Genomic DNA, 18,320 nt, shown 5'->3' on the forward strand with positions numbered 1-18,320 from the left:
ACAGGATAATAGCAACATTTATTGATTCATATCTCCTTATATTTGTATCAGTAGCTCAACATATTCAAAGAACAAACATTTAATGCACTTTGTAGAATATAAAATGCTGAAACGTTACTTCCGAATAACTTCTTAACAATTTGCATTAAAAAGAATCTGAAATACTTGAATATACTCTGTATGCAGTAGGTTTGCATAACTGTAGTGAATCTATTATGTGAATGATTACAATGTGTTGTAGGATTAAATTATATTTGGTTGTATTTTGCCTAAAATATCTCTACTAAAAAAGCTATATATTTTCTAGTCATTAACAACATTGACAGGTTATATTCCGAGGAAGAATCTTGAAACCCATAGAATTTCATCAGACATGTTTAGTTCAAAATTGTCAGGGAACAATGCTTGTTTTATTATACCAAGACACACGCTAGGATTTCCTTCTGTCTTAGATTTTGCAGCCGTGTTTCTCAACAAGGAAGAACATTATTATTTGTAAGCATTGGCTGAGTGTGCAGCAGAACTATCGGAAACTGTATTATCTTGAAAAATAAAATAAATTCAAACAATGATGTTTTTGTTCATTTTTTTGTCATTTTAGACATTCAAGGTATGAAGATTACATCTGATGTTTTCCTTTTTTTAAAATGGGCAAACACACAGAAATGAAATGCAACATAACACAATACAGTGTAGGCTAGATTTATACTAAAATACAAAATGTATTTTAAACTTTTTTTTTTTTTTTTTTTACATTTGACATATTTTATTCAGACAATACACATATACACATAGTCTAAAATAGAATAGGCGGAAGGAAAAGCTTGTTTTGTGTTATGCAAAGTTTTACAGTCTTTTAGCTCTTTCAGCTTCCCAATCCATACATTAATCCCAACAAAAGACACACAATGCTGCTTTGCACTTGTCTCGTTTTTGAAACAGTCCCTCAATATGCACCAGTAACTTGCTATTGTTTATATTATACATAAACTGCGCTGTTTTAGACAATCTCTGGTTAAATGCTAAGTAAAAATGTAAATGCGATTCCATAAAACAGGCTTTTTTGGATGAGATTTTCTAAATGTTTGCTTCTTGGATCATAATATTAAACTGATATTATTGTTATGAATCTGGTCTACTGCCAACCACATAGTTTACTTTATGTAACAATCTATCAAACAAATTTCTGAAAGATATTACATTCATCAATATTTAACTTGTAGTATGGCGACTAGAATGGTATCAGACTCTCCATGGAGGATTCCTTTATTGTCTTTGTGTAGTGAACCCCAGACAGAGTTGATGTATGTGCCCTTCCCACGCTTTCTCGTTAAAGTCTCATGTGGTCATGTGACACAGTTAATTGGTGTCTCTCTCTGACTGACTGCTTAACACAACAGTGGGAAGTCTGCTCCTGCTTGGAGTTAAGTTTAGCACCTTTAATAGTATTTAAACTACATCTGCTAGGTGTTTGATTTTAAAGATAATAAATCATAGCACATATTGTAGCACATGTAAAGTGATTATGCCAGACTCTTATATGTAAAAACAAGAAAAACAAAACCTATATATTAAGGGTAAATAAATAAATAATATTGTTCTGAAATGAAAGGTTTTGCAACTTTCCCGCCCATTGACCCAAGCAGCACTACAACAATCGTATAGATGGAGCTATCACAGGATGTTAAACACATACTATGAAGATATCAAAATCTTCTTATTTCCTGATGCTGAGATCTGCGTAAGATCTTTCTTTTTTACTTAACACCAACACACATGACAAGATAGGAAGCAGTATGACAAGACAAGTAGATGTCAAATGTCAAGTAGAAAACAAACAATCCAGAATTTTCCATTTTATCCAGATTTTTCACAACTATCAGCTATAATTGCACCTAAAAATCTTATCATCATATTTCTTTTTAGCATTTCCAGAAGAAAAAAAAAGGTTTCCTTAGCTACAAAAAAGTTATAATCAAAACAGTTAGCAGCTCAGGTCAGACCTTTGTGTCAGATTTGTTCTGCCCCCAAGTGGCCAAGAAATAATCCAACTGTCCATCTATCACATGGCTTCACGGAGACAAATACACTCAACCATATAGTTTTTATAACTATATGGTAGTTCTTATTATTTATTCCAATTACCTTTTTTCCCTCTGTGTGAAGATATTTGTATATATCTTCACACAGAAATATTATAAATTAAGTGCTAGATGCATTGAAGTGCTTATTTCTGTGCAGAACAAGAGCTTTAAATGTACACAGCAAACTAGACACCCAAACATGCAAATATTGACTTAAATTCACAGAAAAATTAAGTCTGATGTCAGAGCATACACCTTATTGAATGTCCTACTTTGTTAATGAAAAGGTATAAAAACCATGAGGAAAACTATTAAACAACCTGAGTTTTAGGTGTGAAAAAAAAAGAAAAAAAAAAAGCTGCCGGAAAGTTCGATACTTTGATTTTAATTCAATCTTTAAAGCTTTTGGATAAGCAAATAAAGGAGGAAGCACCTGCTTGCTGGCAGTTGGCAGTAATTTCCACAGTAAACACTGGAAGAGTGAGGAACGTCATCCGGAGCACAATAATATGGGGCTTTCCCGCAGCCATGTTTACCTCACAGCCACTTGCCTGTGGAGCAGCTGCAGAAACTTGCTTCCAACTAGAGCTGCAGGGAGAAATGGCAGGGATGTTTCAAACCAAGATTGCATGAATCTCTCCAACTTTATTGTAGAAATTTCCTAGATTTATGTAATGAATGTAATAAAAACACTAATATACAAAACACATACAACCTAATAATCAGAATATGTCATAATAATATGGAAATATTCCAACATTTTCCAAAATATATTTTGAAAGGGTTTATTGATTAAACATTTAACATAGATGTCTGCAATAACCCAAGTTCACCTGCAAAAAAAAAGAAGAAACATCATCCGATAATATAGGCAGCAATTAGTGCAGTTCTATACAATGTAATAAGGTGGAATGGCATATCACAAATATTTTGAAAAACAAAGAAAACTAAATACAGAAATCCATAAACATTAATAAGTCTTTAAAATTTAGGAAAAAAATGTAATGCTTTCCTTTGATATGTAATGAATTGATGGTAAAGAATGTAATCCTGCAAGTCAAGAGTAAGGCACTCTCTCTTGCATCAGAACAAACTGATGGTTCTGGTTACAGGCGTATTTCTATTCTTCTGAAAATTCCTGAAACCACTTATGCAACCAAAATCTGGAAGTAGAAAGAATTATATTTCAACAAAGATTCAAGTGAACTGATCTCCAAGAAGATACAGACTAAAACACATTCAATACTTTGCCTAAAAAAGAAAAATGCATATTTTCTAAATATGTTTTGTACAAATGTCATGTAATAAGAAGAAAGATGAATGGAGAAGTGCATCAAGACATTCATTATAACAACTTTAGGATAAAACGGGGGAGGGTTTCCTAGAAAGAGAATGAACTCAAAAATCAGCTCAGGATATTCTCTGATAGCTTTTAGAGAGTGGCCTTGCCATTCATCAGAATTGATTCCAATTAAAAATCTATGAAAAGAACGAAGGATCAGAGTGCATTTAAGATGGGTCAAAACCCCACTTTAACAATAATTGCAACCAGATTCACTGTGAAGGGAAGTTTTAAAGCTGCAGTTAGAAAAGCAAGATTTTAAGCCTAATATTGCATAATCACCTAAAGTTTAATATTTGCTCTTATGAATCATAACATTGTACTTGAATACATTTAACTCACTTAACTGACACATTTGTGTTGCTTCTAGGTGGCCTAGGTTGAACCTTACAGTGGCTGGCAAAATAAATATACGTTAGTAATAAATTTACGTTAGTAGGACCATTTTGTATGGTTGATTTTATCAATATTTTTTGAAGCAATAAACTTTATTTGGTAAAATATACAAAACATGCTTCAAAACAGCTGCTTATATTATACTAAAAGAAAATGATGTTTCTTCTAAATGTAGCTTCTCTCCCTGGGGACAACAGTAGTGCAAGTCCATTGAAATGTGGAGCTCGATTGTTGCTTTTATTGTCTATCACTGAGGCTTTTTATGGCAAACAGAGAAACAAAACCTCACACTTCATGTGTGACAGAAGATAGAAATGGTTCCCACACAGACAGGAAGTCAAAAGGAGGCCTCTTGCGATGCTAAGGGGGATCAAACTTAAGAAAAATGTGTGTCCTTGTTTACAGAGTGACTGTGAATAAATCAAACCTTTAATAAAGTAACTGACTGCATTGCTTCCTTCAAATGTTTATCTTTGCATGTTTTTGCATAACACTATCACCCCCCCCCCCACACACACACACACAGTTATTAACATGCACAGACGTTTTCAGTTCATATAGTGCACGCTTGCAATGATAATGGGAATTGCAAGAAGCAGTTGGCAGCATTTGTATGCCTTTGGCACAGAGCTGGTCAGAACTACATTACCAGAAGAGACCCACGCTCCCTTTCTTTCCCACTGTTGTTCAGGTTATCCTGTGGGGCCACTTATGACCCTTCTGCAAGCAGGATGCAATGTCTGGGGACCCCAACAGAGCAGTACACAAGCATCCGCCAAGCCCTGGGAAGAAAACAAGGGCTGATGGAAAAACTAGAAGAAAGGAGTTTAAAGAGGAACAACAGTTAGGAACCAGGACGCACTCAATAACACTAACCGTGCACCTGCAGCCTCTGTGCGCCTGTGTGTAAGTGTATGTGTGTGTGTCCGAGTGAGGTTGTTTCGTCAAAGAACTAAAGTGCCACACAGTCCCCATGCACGGCACAGGTGGTCCAAACAAAAACCTGTGAAGTGTTGCCCAGAGAGTAATATCTCCACGTTGTGTGTTGTATTAAGCCCCCCCATAGGAAACACACACTTCCAGTGCTGCAAGATTTATTCACCCATGCACTTACAGGTTACAGTGTAATGTGAATGGTACCTTCCTCACAATGTGCTCTGAGTCATTCTTAACAGCTTTCCACAGTAAGTTACCAATGATATGGACATATTATAGCCTCATTATTACTGACATGTACCTCCAGGACGTGCTCTGTTGTGTTCATTGTCTCACTGAAGAAGAGGTGAGAATTCCCTCTTCTGTGTATTGTGTAGTGAGAAAAGGAAAGAGCTGCTTAGCTCTGTTGTATAGAGTAAAAAAAAAATCCAAAGCATTGTTATGCTTTGATAGATTGACCACACGCTGGTTTGCTTTTTTCCCTAGAATTTGTCTGACTATGCAACTACATTCACATCTCCACTTTTCCACCTCTTTAAATGCAGATGTAGATGCAAAACACAATACAAATCCCCAAGGCCCACCTCTATTAGAATCATGTTTCTGAATGAGGTCACAGTAAGAGTTGGTTATGAAGAGAAAATGAAAGATTTCCGGAATTGTAAAGGCAATATCCTCCAGAAGGGTTTGATGCATGGGCCTTTACACCCCCTAGTGTCAAAACTAACAACAACAGCTACTAAAAAAAAGACTAATAGGTAACTGTTACCAGTTAATTTGTTGTATAATAAAATACCCTTGAGGTGAAAAGTAGACACAACCGTTTTTATTTACAAATTTGTTTTCCATAACATGAGGAAAATATTATGCTCTGATTAGGTCAGAAATAAGATAAATTCAGCCTTAGATAAACAGCACAAATGATCTAATAAACTTTATCAACCAAAGTCTAAGCCAAAACTAATTTAAGTCTGATATATTGGATCATTAGCAATTCAGATTCCCACAGCAAGGGTGAGCTCTGGTACAAGAACTGAAGCAGCTTGTAGTTTGATTTAAAATTTAAAGATTTTAATTTATGAACCTATTACAAAAAGTCAATATTTTAAGTTTAAAATCAAATAAGACCATCTGAAAGTGAAAGAGAAGTGGCTGCTAAGGCTAATCTAAGATAAATAATGGATTAGATCAGCATTATTTGTCACATACAATACAATGCATAATGAAATGTGCTTTTCACCTCTATCCAGCTTTAAAATATAAATATCCAGTTTTTAAATATACATGTAAATAAACTCATCAAACAGAGTCAGATCAAAAACAAAAATAATTTTTCAGATTTTTACAAGGTGCACATTTACAGTATAGGCATGATAGAGTCTGGTTTAAGGCTTAGAATTAAGCAAATGGTTGACCTAATCGGAGAAAGACTTTGTTATTTTCTTCTTCTAAATAGGGCTGCCCAGTGGCACAGTGGGTAGCTCTGCTGCCTTGCAGCAAGAAGATTCTGTGTTCGATTCCTGGGGTCTTTCTGCATGGAGTTTGCATGTTCTCCCTGAGCATGCGTGGGTTCTCTCTGGGTACTCCGGCTTCCTCCCACAGTCCAAAAACATGAGGTTAATTGGCTTCTCTAAATTGTCCTTAGGTGTGAGTGTGTGCATGAATGGTTGTGTGTCTCTGTGTTGCCCTGTGATGGACTGGTGACCTGTCCAGGATGTACCCTGCCTCTTGCCCATTGACTGCTGGAGATAGGCACCAGCACCCCTCGTGACCCCACTCGGGACAAGTGTGTAAAGAAAATGGATGGATGGATGTCTTCTAAATAAAATAAAACATAAATTGATGAGTGCAGCTTTTTTATAAGTTACCTAACTATTGTTAGGGAGTGATTTAAAGCTGAACACTTGCATCCTGAGAAGGCTGCAGGTTCCCTGATTGAAATCCCACAGACAGGTACTTCTGTTTCCTGAGCAAAAAGCAAAGGATGCTCCACAGAAGTTGTACAGTGGTAACGGTTATGTGCATTTGGTCAAATGCAAACTAGAGATTTTGTTGTAATGTGCAAAGTTAATGATAAATAAAGATGATTATTGTTAGTATTATTATATAGCCAGATACAGAACCCATAGGAACACAAAAAATAAGAGTCTACTTAGAAAAACTGACCTTAAGCCATTTTCTAATCTGTTAATGTCTCTTCATAGCATCTCCATGCATTTTGACTAGACTTCAACTGCTTGGCATGGAAGGATACGCAATATTAAACTATCTAAATTCATATATAATAAACATTTAAAGACTTTGAGCTGCAAAAAGACTGAATAGAGAAGTCTGCCACACTTGTAAGATTTTTATTTGTAAAAACAAAATAGGCAACACATGAAAATGACTCCAAATACACTTCTCAGTCGATTACTCAAAGTCCAAATTATATAAATAATATTTCAAGTCATTAAAAGGCAAAAGGGTTAACCACTTAGTTGATATGAATACTACCGTAGAATCTATAAATCAAAACACAAAATACTGAACCATCTGCCTTGCACAGAAATGGAGGTGTGATGATTTGCCTCTAGAGATCTGGCTACCTTGTAGTTTTTTAAGATTCCTCGTCCATACCAAAGTATCCTCAAATAAAATGTTAGACAATTTTTTTGGGGACAGTAAAAGGTTGGATATACAGACATAATACACTAGGACGGCAATAGCTCTCAGGCAGTTAAGCCTTATTGAAAAGCTAAAGCAGAATCTACAGGCTTTTGTCGAAAGGTCTATTTTAGATCTATGTTAGAGGTTGATGATAACAGTTATTTTAACTGAAAACAGCTAAGGTCATTTTATCACTTCCGAAATGTTTACTGAATAAGATCAAGTTCCTAAAATACATAAAAATGAAAGAGGATGCATAACTTTTTTGCTATGACTGCAAATATTTATGATTTCTTATGTCACTGAGTCAAAAACCTTTTTTTTTTGCAATTATTCCATTACTAATAATAGTCACCTCAAATAAACAAATCAAAAATAGGACAGGTCTACTTCCTTATTTTGTCTTCAAATGCCCAGATAGCCCTACAGTAGAGCGCAAGCAGACACGGTTTGCTTAGTTTGTAAGATGTACTGTAGAGATAAAAAGCACCGACCACTAGAGGAACTGAGAAATGTGTCATGGAAACCATGCAGCTTGTTTTACTCACCACACCTAAAGTCAAGACCAAGTAGGTATAAAAGCAAAGCGGGTACAACAAAGTTATGGTTCAGCTTTAGACATAATTTTAGGTACAGACGGTGTTTATCTGATTTCGAGCAAAGCTCAAAAAATCTACGATCAATACAGCTCGGTGAATGCTGCAGTTGAGGATGAAGTCGTTTGTAGTATTCACTTAGAGGATAAAGGGCTTAAATAAATTTAGCATGCCAGAAGATAATTACTGTACAACCTATACTTTTGCATGTTTTCCAGTAACCTTGGTACTACTGTCCCATGGGGAGGTGACTGTGTAAGAGAGGGAGAGAGAAGCAGGAAGAGAGAGAGAGAGAGAGAGAGAGAGAGAGAGAGAGAGACAGAGAGAGAGAGACAGAGAGATAGATAGAGAGAAACTTTCCAAACCAGAGTGAGTGAGAGTGACAAACTGACAAGCTGTCTGTTTTCACCAAAGAAACTGAGGACATTTTGCATCTGGGTTACTTCTGATGACAAACTGAAGGTATTTACCTCCTTTGTTATTTTTCTTAAAATCAGAAGCATAAGAAATACGTCTGTAAGAATTGTTGTGCATTGCAATTATAAAGCAGCATCCTTCATGCATTTTCTAAGAGAATTACAGAAAATAATGCAACTAAATGTTAAACTTATGCATCACAAAGTGACAGAGGCGATAACTTGATATAAGGTGGCAAGTAACAAGTAGCAAAAATTTGGAGGGAAAACACTTTAAGGTAAAATACACGCATCAGTGTATGTATCAACATTATCACACGTTTTGTAGTTCTTCCGTTGAACCTGTATTTCATGAAAAAAAACTTCACCTATAAAATAAATATTGTCAAAGCATTAATAGATTTTTTTAAAGGTGACTTTCACAAGAGATTTATTTGTACAGCTAGTTAAATGTTTTATGTTTAATTTTCTGGTTGACGAAAGCTAGACGTGGTTTTTACACTTAGAGAGCTGTAACTGTAAGTTAATGGAAAGAAAATCGATAGTCTCTTTGAGTTTTTTCAATTTTCACAGTCCAAAAGTTTGAATCCCATCATTGCATTAATTATCACTTTAAACATCTTAACAAAGAACCTAGAAACATGATTAGGCCTGGAACAAAATGTTACGCTCCTCCACTAATCTAGATAAGAAGAGTTAAACGTTAAATTTTCCATCAGCTTTTAGCATTTTATCTTTTCTCTATTTTTATCTCAGACATGAGAGATACACGATGATAAAGTGATACTAAGCATAGGTGCGAGAGAGTTTTCAACTTCCTTTTTTCTGAATTGTTGGGTTTCATCTGAAGACTGGTTACTAAGAAATAAAAATGAAAATAATTACTAATTCTTGTAAATTAGCAGATTTTCATGATTTTCTTTTTCTGTTTGTTTTTCAGATTTGGTATGAGGTCAAAGACTTGGGCCTGCAGAGGGATGAGTGGAGACTGAAAAATTCAAAAGCTCATCGGCTAAATCAGGTAAAGGAAAAACAATAGTTCATCATGTCTCATGAGCTTATATGGGTGATGCTGTTATAATATTAACCCCTCTATGATGTATCCTATCAGCTCATGTTGCAGTTGTCCTACGCCACAGTTTATATGCTTTTATTTTGTAATCCCAGGATGGGCTGCACTTGCAGTGGCCAGAAAGAAAAGGAGAATAAAAATACTTTTTACAAAGTAAAAACCTCTGAGAAATCCCAATCATCAAACCATACAGTAAGTAAAATAAGCTTATCTGTCTAATAGACCATATGTTATAATACTTATATTAATAGAACACTTCTCTCTTTTAGGGACGGAGTACAAACACCTATTCATCTAATGGTAATCACTAAACATTTTCACTGAAAATTGAATTTATTCCCAAAAGTATTTGATCTTTACTTGCAGTCAACAAGACATTAGGGTCAGTAAGACAGATTTGTTCTGTGTGATCAAAATGGCAACTACAATTCACTCGTTCTCTGCTAGAAATAAGATAGACAAGGCTACACGGACAAGAAAGACATTTCAAGCAGATTTTAAAAAGGGCAGTTATTGCTTTAAAATAAAAGTTTGGTGAGGAATTTGGTATTCAAAAATGATATATAGCTTGGTGTTCTTTGATTTTCAGAAGAAAATGTGTTTATCGCGCTGCATGACTTCAAAGCCACCAATGAGAGTGATCTTGCTTTCAAAAAAGGAGACAAGCTAAAGGTCTTGCAAGAGTAAGCAACGTCCCAGTTTCAGAATTCAAGAAATGTGCCGGAATCATTTACCCTCAAGAAAAAAACATAAATGATGTGTGTCGTATGTTTTCTTCGTAGAAGTGGAGAATGGTGGCTGGCTAAATCACTTCTGACTGAACAAGAGGGCTTCATTCCTTCTAATTATGTAGCCAGAGCAGATACACTGGAAGTGGAGAAGTATGGGAAAAGATATATATATATATTTTTTCATTAATCAAGATCACATATAACACTCTCAAAGATTATTGGCAACCCTGGTAAACACGTGTAAAGCCTTAGAATACATTTTTATCTAGAAAATTTGGAAGATCCTATTTTTATAGTGGAATTTGGAGCAACATTGTGAAATATATACTATATATATATATATATATATATATATATATATATATATATATATATATATATATATATATATATATATATATATATATTTATATATTGACTGATTTATGAGACAATTATTGTAATTTCTAAATACAGTTAAAGGAAATATAACTGAAGCAATTTGTAAATGTTCAATTTCTTTTTAAGCTTATCGAAGTTTCTAGAAACCTCTTATTAGTAGTCAACGACTTCCTGTTTCTTTGGGTTATAAAATAATGTGGTGCAGACGTATTTTCAAAGTCGCTGATAAGCATGGTAAAGACATAGGAAATGCCTCTTTTAATAGGTGGTTTGTCTCAAAATGATCCATACTTCAGACAGATTTAGATGTAGTGAAATTCATTAAGCCAAGATGTTTATTTCTCATTGGAAATAAAATATGTTTCCATGTGTTAGTGCAACTGAAGTATAGATTTGAAACAATTATATATCAAATATATGCAACCTTTTAGTTGACATGTTGACAAAAATAAGTGCATGTGGAAAATTATAAAATATATATCTCTATATATTATATAGAGATATATATATGAAAATCTTTTACTTCTACATAACATTACTTGAATCTATCCTATGAGTGCTACCTAGATTTTCATTTGCTTCCTGATATTTTGACAATTAATTGTCAGCTATAAGCTTGATGTCTGCACACCTCTCCCACCAGCAGCTCAATCTTTTGTTCCCTCTGAAGATTTTCTGTCACATCTTAATCATTCTGGTGTGCAGATCCAAAGCGATAACGTATCTTCCAGTTAGAGGAAACATACTGGTAAATTAAAACCTAAATGTAAACCTAACCGTAAATATAGAGCTTCTGCAAGGAATTTAACTTACTTTTACATGTAGTCAAAGCAACACCTTTAAATGTTTAAAATAACTGAAAGCAAAGTATTTAAAGCCCAAATTGGCATCTCAGGCCACTGTGTTTAGATATTATTTTTATTGTTTTACATCAGAGGTGCCAATAATAGGGGAGTGTTCTAAAATATCATATCCTTACTTTACTGCTTTCATTTTGTATTTTGTATTTAAAGGAAAAACAAACAAATATGTTATTTTTGTCGTTAAAGGTGGTTTTTCAAAGACTTGAGTCGAAGGGAGACTGAGCGACTGCTTCTCGCTCCTGGTAATAAACCGGGCTCCTTTCTTGTTCGAGAGAGTGAAACCTGTAAAGGTGAGACTTTGGAAGTTTAAATATAACCCAGATATTTACATATGTTTAAATAATCTTGGGTTTTAAGCAGTTAAGAAAAATAACTCTAAGCCCTCTAAAACTCAAAGAACTCTAAGCCCTCTGGGTTCTTGTATCATCCCCTCCTTAGGGTCGTACTCGCTATCCGTAAGAGACAATGACCGGGAACAGGGAGATGTGGTAAAGCACTACAAGATTCGCTGTCTGGACAAAGGTGGTTACTATATCTCCCCATCCAACACCTTCCCATCATTACAAGAGCTTGTCAAGTACTATACCCGTAAGTTTACAATGAAATATTCTAAATGTGTTGCTTTTAAATGCATTTTAAAGCTTTACAAAATATTCTTACAAACTGTGTTTAGTTCTCTCTACAACAAAATGTAACATCTCAATTTGAGTTTGAATTAAATCAGGAAGCAAGACCCTCAAGATGCATCTTGCATTTCCTGTCAGTGTATATTGATAGTCTTTCCTCCCATGTGACTAAACCACAAGATAAAAGGCTAAGCCTAGTTGATGGTTGCCAAAGCACAGCTGCTTGTGATAAAAGTCGTTTATGCAAGCAAACATAGCTTTGCTTTTAGCTGTCACAGCTGGAAACCAAAACTGTTTTCAGTTGTTAATTTGATCTTAAGTTTTAAGAGAGGGAAAAATATATTTCAATCAGAATGTGACTTATTGCAGGGACAGCAGATGGGTTGTGTCTACGGCTGTATGCTCCTTGTAAACCAAAGGCTCCTCCGACGGCATGGGCTCAGGATGAATGGGAGATTCCCAGAGAGACACTGAAAATGGTGAAGAAACTGGGTGCTGGGCAGTTTGGAGAAGTTTGGATGGGTAAGACAAAACAATCTCATACTGCAAGGGGTTTATTAGGCTTTAAAAAGTGTAGAGGATTAACTTATCTCCATGAATCTCTTTGGCAGGCTTCTACAAGAACACCCAAAAAGTTGCTATTAAGACGATGAAAGAGGGAACGATGGAGCCTGAGGCCTTTCTCCAGGAAGCTAACCTCATGAAGCAGCTGCAGCATGATCGGCTTGTGCGACTCCATGCTGTGGTCACCAAGGAGCCCATTCTCATTGTGACGGAGTTCATGGTCAATGGTAAGAAAAATCAAGAGGCTTGTAAAAGAATATCTTGTTGCACTACTAAAATAGCTCTAAAACTTTGCAGACTTATTGAGATATTTGCCTTAATCTAAATGGCTGCATATCCTATCACATTAAAATCACAAGTATGTTGATCGCAGTATGGCTGCAGTCTCACAATACACCTCTGTAACAATTCGTAATGAATTTTTATAGATGATGGAAGTCATAGGTGCAGATCATTTATTGTGCAGAAAAGAAGGAGGTACATCAATCACTGACTGGTTACTGATGTATTTATAGGTATTATACAAACAAAGTCACAACATGGTTCCTGTTTATTGTGTACGATTTCATTGAAAAGTTGCATAACCTAAAACTTGGGAGATTTTTTAGTACACTTGGTGGTTTTAAAGTACGTGAGACCATATCTTTAAAATCTTGACACAAGGAAAATAAAAATTATTTCCTGTAAAATACAAAAGCAATAAATAATACATACAACACATACATTTATAATAAACTTATATTAATCTTCCTACAAAATGTGACCAACTTGACTTTTTAATAGTCTTCCTTTTAACTGACTGCAGGGTTTGTCTTTTTTCCTCTCCTACAGGCTGCCTCCTGGACTTTCTAAAATCTGATGAAGGGAAACATTTGAAAATTAACAAGTTGATCGATATGTCAGCGCAGGTGGGAGAGTTTTAAATACATAATCTTTGATTTATCAAACACAATGTTTTCTTCCGAATGATAACCTTTGAGTGTTTTTTTTTCCTTTATTAGTGATTCTTTCGTTATTATTATAACCGGAGCAGTTACTTATAACCTAAAGCTTTAGTTCTTCGCCATCATTCCTTCAAATAGCATAGTTTAGCAGTTATTCTAAGCCCAAAGCCTATTTATACTGTATATTTTCTACAGTAATGCTTTGAACATCTTCAAAACCATATCACAATCTCTGACACGGGTTATGATGTGTGAACACACATGGAAACTGTCAGCAGTAGCTCTGTGGTTTCTGTGGGGGAGCTTTTGCTCGACTGGCTTGAAAGCATCGTGTTACGTCAATTATTAACATCCGGACAGGAAACTGTGCTATTTTTCCATCAACACTGACTCCCCATCCTCTCCCCCCAGCAAGAACTCTTTTGCCCCCTTTGACAGACTTTCTTATAATGGGCACATCCTGTTAAACCCTCTAACTGCTTCAAACCCACCTGTTAGACTGAGCACACATGCTGCAGATGTCAGCAAGGACAAACAGACACATACAGTAGTGTTCAAGCTTCTATCCACTTTGTTTTACATTATTCATGAAAATTGGGATTTGAGGATGGTCTCAATGACATGTCCGCTTTTCTCTCTCTTTTGACAGATAGCTGAGGGAATGGCGTACATTGAAAAGAAAAACTATATCCACCGTGACCTTCGTGCCGCTAACATACTTGTCAATGACACTTTGCACTGCAAGATAGCTGACTTTGGCCTGGCTAGAGTCATTGAGTCAGAATATACAGCACAGGAAGGTAAAGTATAAGCAGAAACTCATTTTAATTGCATCTTTATTAAGAACAGAATAGAAAAAAAAACAGAATAGAATAGAAAAATCAAGAAATGTGCAGCTGAGTAGGACAACAACAGACTTTTGTTCCTTGACATCTTTATTTGTTATAGACAATACAAACGCAACGTGTTTAATCTTTATGGCCAACATGCTAATTTTCAATACTTGTCCATAGAATTATTTTCTTGTTTCACAATAAAAAACACTGTGCAGAAAAAGCAGAAGTAAAATACCTAGAATTAAATTTAAATTCACCACAGACAGTTTCAATGTACCTCAATGATTATGTTTATAATCAGTATGTAGATTTTTTTTTATGTGGGATATTATTTGCTGTGCAAGATTGCTTGTTTTCTAAAAATCTTCAGAAACATCCCTCATGTAAAAATAGCTATTATCTCACTCTCATCAATTCTGGTATTACTGCTTTGGGCAAATTTAAAAAAATACTATATGTATGAAAATGAAATGCAAAAAAAATAAAGCTTCACTCTGTGAAAGCACATGAATCTTATGGTGCTAAAAAGACATTGTTGTGTATACCTAGTTTTTTAATGGTGCAACTTTTTTTAAATATTAAAAATGTAATCCAACTCACCTTAGAGATCTGACGAGTTGTAGATAAAAAAAATTAAAAAAAATAGAGCAAAAAATATTTCTTTGTTATGTCTAAGAAATAGCTTTCATTTTTTCGACCTTTTTCAATATTCAGGTGCTAAGTTCCCCATTAAATGGACAGCTCCCGAGGCTATCAACTATGGCACGTTCAGCATCAAATCAGATGTCTGGTCCTTTGGGATCCTGCTGACAGAAATTGTTACCTATGGAAGAATCCCTTACCCAGGTAAAAGCCTTTAGAAAAAACTACCTAGAAACACAGGTCTATATACACTTATGATTCCCATGGTATGATAAGTGTGGTCCAGTTTCTCTATAGCTTAATGATCAAAATAACAAATGTGCAGCAAATTTTCTTTTATTGAAATAACTTTAACTAGAAATGCATTCCTTCCCATATGGATGCTTTAAGTGGCATTAAGCAGGAGTAATATGTGGCAGTCCTTTAGTTTACTTTAGTTGAAGACAAAATGTAGCAACATGCACATTTACATTTTCTCTTATTGGCTCCATCCAGGAATGACCAACCCAGAGGTGATCAGGAACCTGGACAAGCTTTACAGAATGCCGCGGCCGGATGGTTGCCCAGAGGAACTCTATGATATAATGATGATGTGCTGGAAACAAAAGCCTGAGGAGCGACCCACTTTTGATTATCTGCAGAACACTCTCAATGATTTCTTTATTGCCACAGAGGGACAATATGAGATGCAACCATAAGTGGCAATAAAAGAAATGCTTTGTGTTAATTACATGTGTACTCATCGAACTTCTCTTCTGTGACTCACACGGAGAGTTTATATGAAATAATTCCTCTCAATGAATGTCAAAGCTAATTTTGGCTTCTACTATCTCCAACGGAAATGAGTGCCTGTCACATATGAAAGTTAAAGCCTTTGATATGTTTTTTTTTTTTTTTTTATTATTATTATTACAGTGTCTTTGTCTCAGCAAATGATACTCCTGTTATTAACCAAAGCAATGGAATATGAGTAGGCATCAGTGGCATTGATTTACGCAATGGAATGTGAGTAAGCATCACCAGCACTGATGAATTGTCTGTATGTATATATAACATTATTAAGTGACTGGAACCACATCATGCAGGTTGTGCAACAGCTGTTGGACCCTGGGGGACTCGTAAAGCTAGAGTTGAAACATTTGCATGATACCGAAAAGCAATATTCTGAGATTACATGCACAATACTTTGCACTTTTCTTCTCCATTTATGTGTATTTGAAAGTAAAAGAGCTTGCAAAAGAAAGTTAACTTCTGCATCAATATTTTCTTTATGCACATACAGTATACTGTATATTGGTTATAGCCGACATACAGAAGAACCTTTGCAGACTCTGAATTCACAGGTTTCTTCCTGATGTCCTGAATAGTAATTGAAAATTCTTTCTACTCAAACTGCATTTAAGCCATTTCAAAGGAAAAGATTCAATGGGTGTATTTAGTCTTTAAAGACACTACAGTGTTTTCTGGGTTCTCGTGCCAAGATAAAATCTTAACATTTTTTATCATCACGTGTACCATTTGATGAATTTTGCTTGTGAGAAAAATGCAACAACAAAATTGTTGAGTAACTTTTTCTACATTCTCAGTGTTATGAGCCAGTAAAGTTGCAAACCTCAGGAAGCCTTCAAAAGCAACAAATTACACTAAATTGCAGCAGTTTGGATCCTTGTAATGAAAAGCCTCCCATGAGGCCCCTGCAGTATCTTCAAGATAAGAGAATGGAATGGCCATGGCAGCCAGGGGTTAAACCCTGTCATTTCCTGACTGGACAGGAAACAGGAAGTGTGAGTCAGCATTCCTCAAATTTTACATAAAAAAAGGGCGTCAGTTGCCACATTGGATGACATCTTAAAAAAAAAATTCTTTCTGAAATCATCAGTAATACTGATTAGAAAACGAGTGAAAATTAAAGGTTAACTTCTTTTGTTTATAGCATTAGTTATCTTAAATGACAACTAAACTAAACAGGAATTAACTAAATAAGGACATAGTTGAGTAAACATGGACTATAATTTATATTATATTTTTATAACATAACAAAATTACTATTAGTTTTTAAGAATGCAGCATTTGTCTATTATCATTATTACAGTTTTTATTATCATTGTTATTATTATTAGTACTACTATTAGTTGTAGTATTATTGTTATTATTACATTTTTTTTCTAAACACCAAAAAAAAATCAACAACTGCAAGACAACTATTTTATTTTCTTAAGGGGCACTGAAATTTAAAACAATAAATACTCAAGGTATAAAAAAATGCAGCAACAATGTAGTCCTGCAGGGGTCAGCATCATACTACATTATCCCACGTACCTATGTTTGATAGTAACCTGCAAAGGAGTAGAGGCTTCTTAAGTAAACACTAATTTGTTTTACGGTAATAAAAACATGGAATGGATTTATATTTGGCATTGTTATTTAGTTATTTTTCTTTTTGGCTTGAACTGAACTCCTTTGTATGAGTGTAAGTGGACTGTATCATAACCATTATACCAACCAACGGGGGTTCTTGATGGGTGTGATGTCAACAAATATTACACAATTATTATTAATTTAAACTGAATGAGAATGCCCTGAATTGAATAAAAAATATGGGTTTAGATGGTATTAGTGGCAGAGCAGTGTTTCCTGCTACAGACTAACAGGTTAATTAGAGATACCAGAATGAGATATGCTTGTGTAGATGGATGTTTGTGTTTATGGGTCATCCCTGACATTGGATATTAATGTCTGGGTTAAATCCTGATAGATGGCAACCCTCTCATTGCTGTTTGAATCCAAATGCAATTTGTTGACTTCAGGTTATCCAATTGATTATTTTGAGAGTTTATCACATATTCCCAATGGATTTAAGATGAAACGTTTTTTTGTTTTTGTTAACATTCTATTTTATGATTTTGTTCCAATTAATTGATACACATTGAATTTGCCATAGAAGAAATATCCAGAGCAAATTAGTCCTCTGGTCATTTTTGCTTCCACTCCATATTTGGGTCAGAGAGAGTTTGGAAAGATTTTGTATTAGTTCACACTTTAAAATGACTGAAACGTGATAATACACAGAATTGTTAGCATTAATCAGATTTACACTTGCTCTGGACCGAGCACTGAGGGAGGGGGGAGAAGGCTACTGCTCTCAGATAACATAAAAGTAACAATTCATTTCTGCTAGACATCAAACTTCAGTCAAGGTTAAGCTGTAGCAGCTGCTGTGTTGGACATCAGAAAGTCAGAAG

General features: G+C 35.0%; 1 protein-coding gene across 1 annotated transcript; it reads left to right on the top strand.

The window, feature by feature from the left end:
• Positions 1-8,319: 8,319 nt before the first annotated feature.
• On the top strand, positions 8,320-16,321 carry blk (BLK proto-oncogene, Src family tyrosine kinase). The gene is made up of 14 exons (XM_038292639.1): positions 8,320-8,465; positions 9,360-9,440; positions 9,587-9,683; positions 9,761-9,791; positions 10,081-10,174; positions 10,274-10,372; positions 11,653-11,756; positions 11,905-12,054; positions 12,462-12,614; positions 12,704-12,883; positions 13,488-13,564; positions 14,250-14,400; positions 15,151-15,282; positions 15,574-16,321. The coding sequence occupies exons 3-14, from the start codon at positions 9,588-9,590 to the stop codon at positions 15,774-15,776; spliced, it is 1,470 nt and encodes a 489-aa protein (XP_038148567.1). The 5' UTR covers positions 8,320-8,465; positions 9,360-9,440; position 9,587; the 3' UTR covers positions 15,777-16,321.
• Positions 16,322-18,320: the final 1,999 nt, after the last annotated feature.

Source organism: Cyprinodon tularosa, unplaced genomic scaffold (assembly GCF_016077235.1).
Source record: "Cyprinodon tularosa strain WSP-4 unplaced genomic scaffold, ASM1607723v1 ctg315, whole genome shotgun sequence".
Classification (NCBI taxonomy): domain Eukaryota; kingdom Metazoa; phylum Chordata; class Actinopteri; order Cyprinodontiformes; family Cyprinodontidae; genus Cyprinodon; species Cyprinodon tularosa.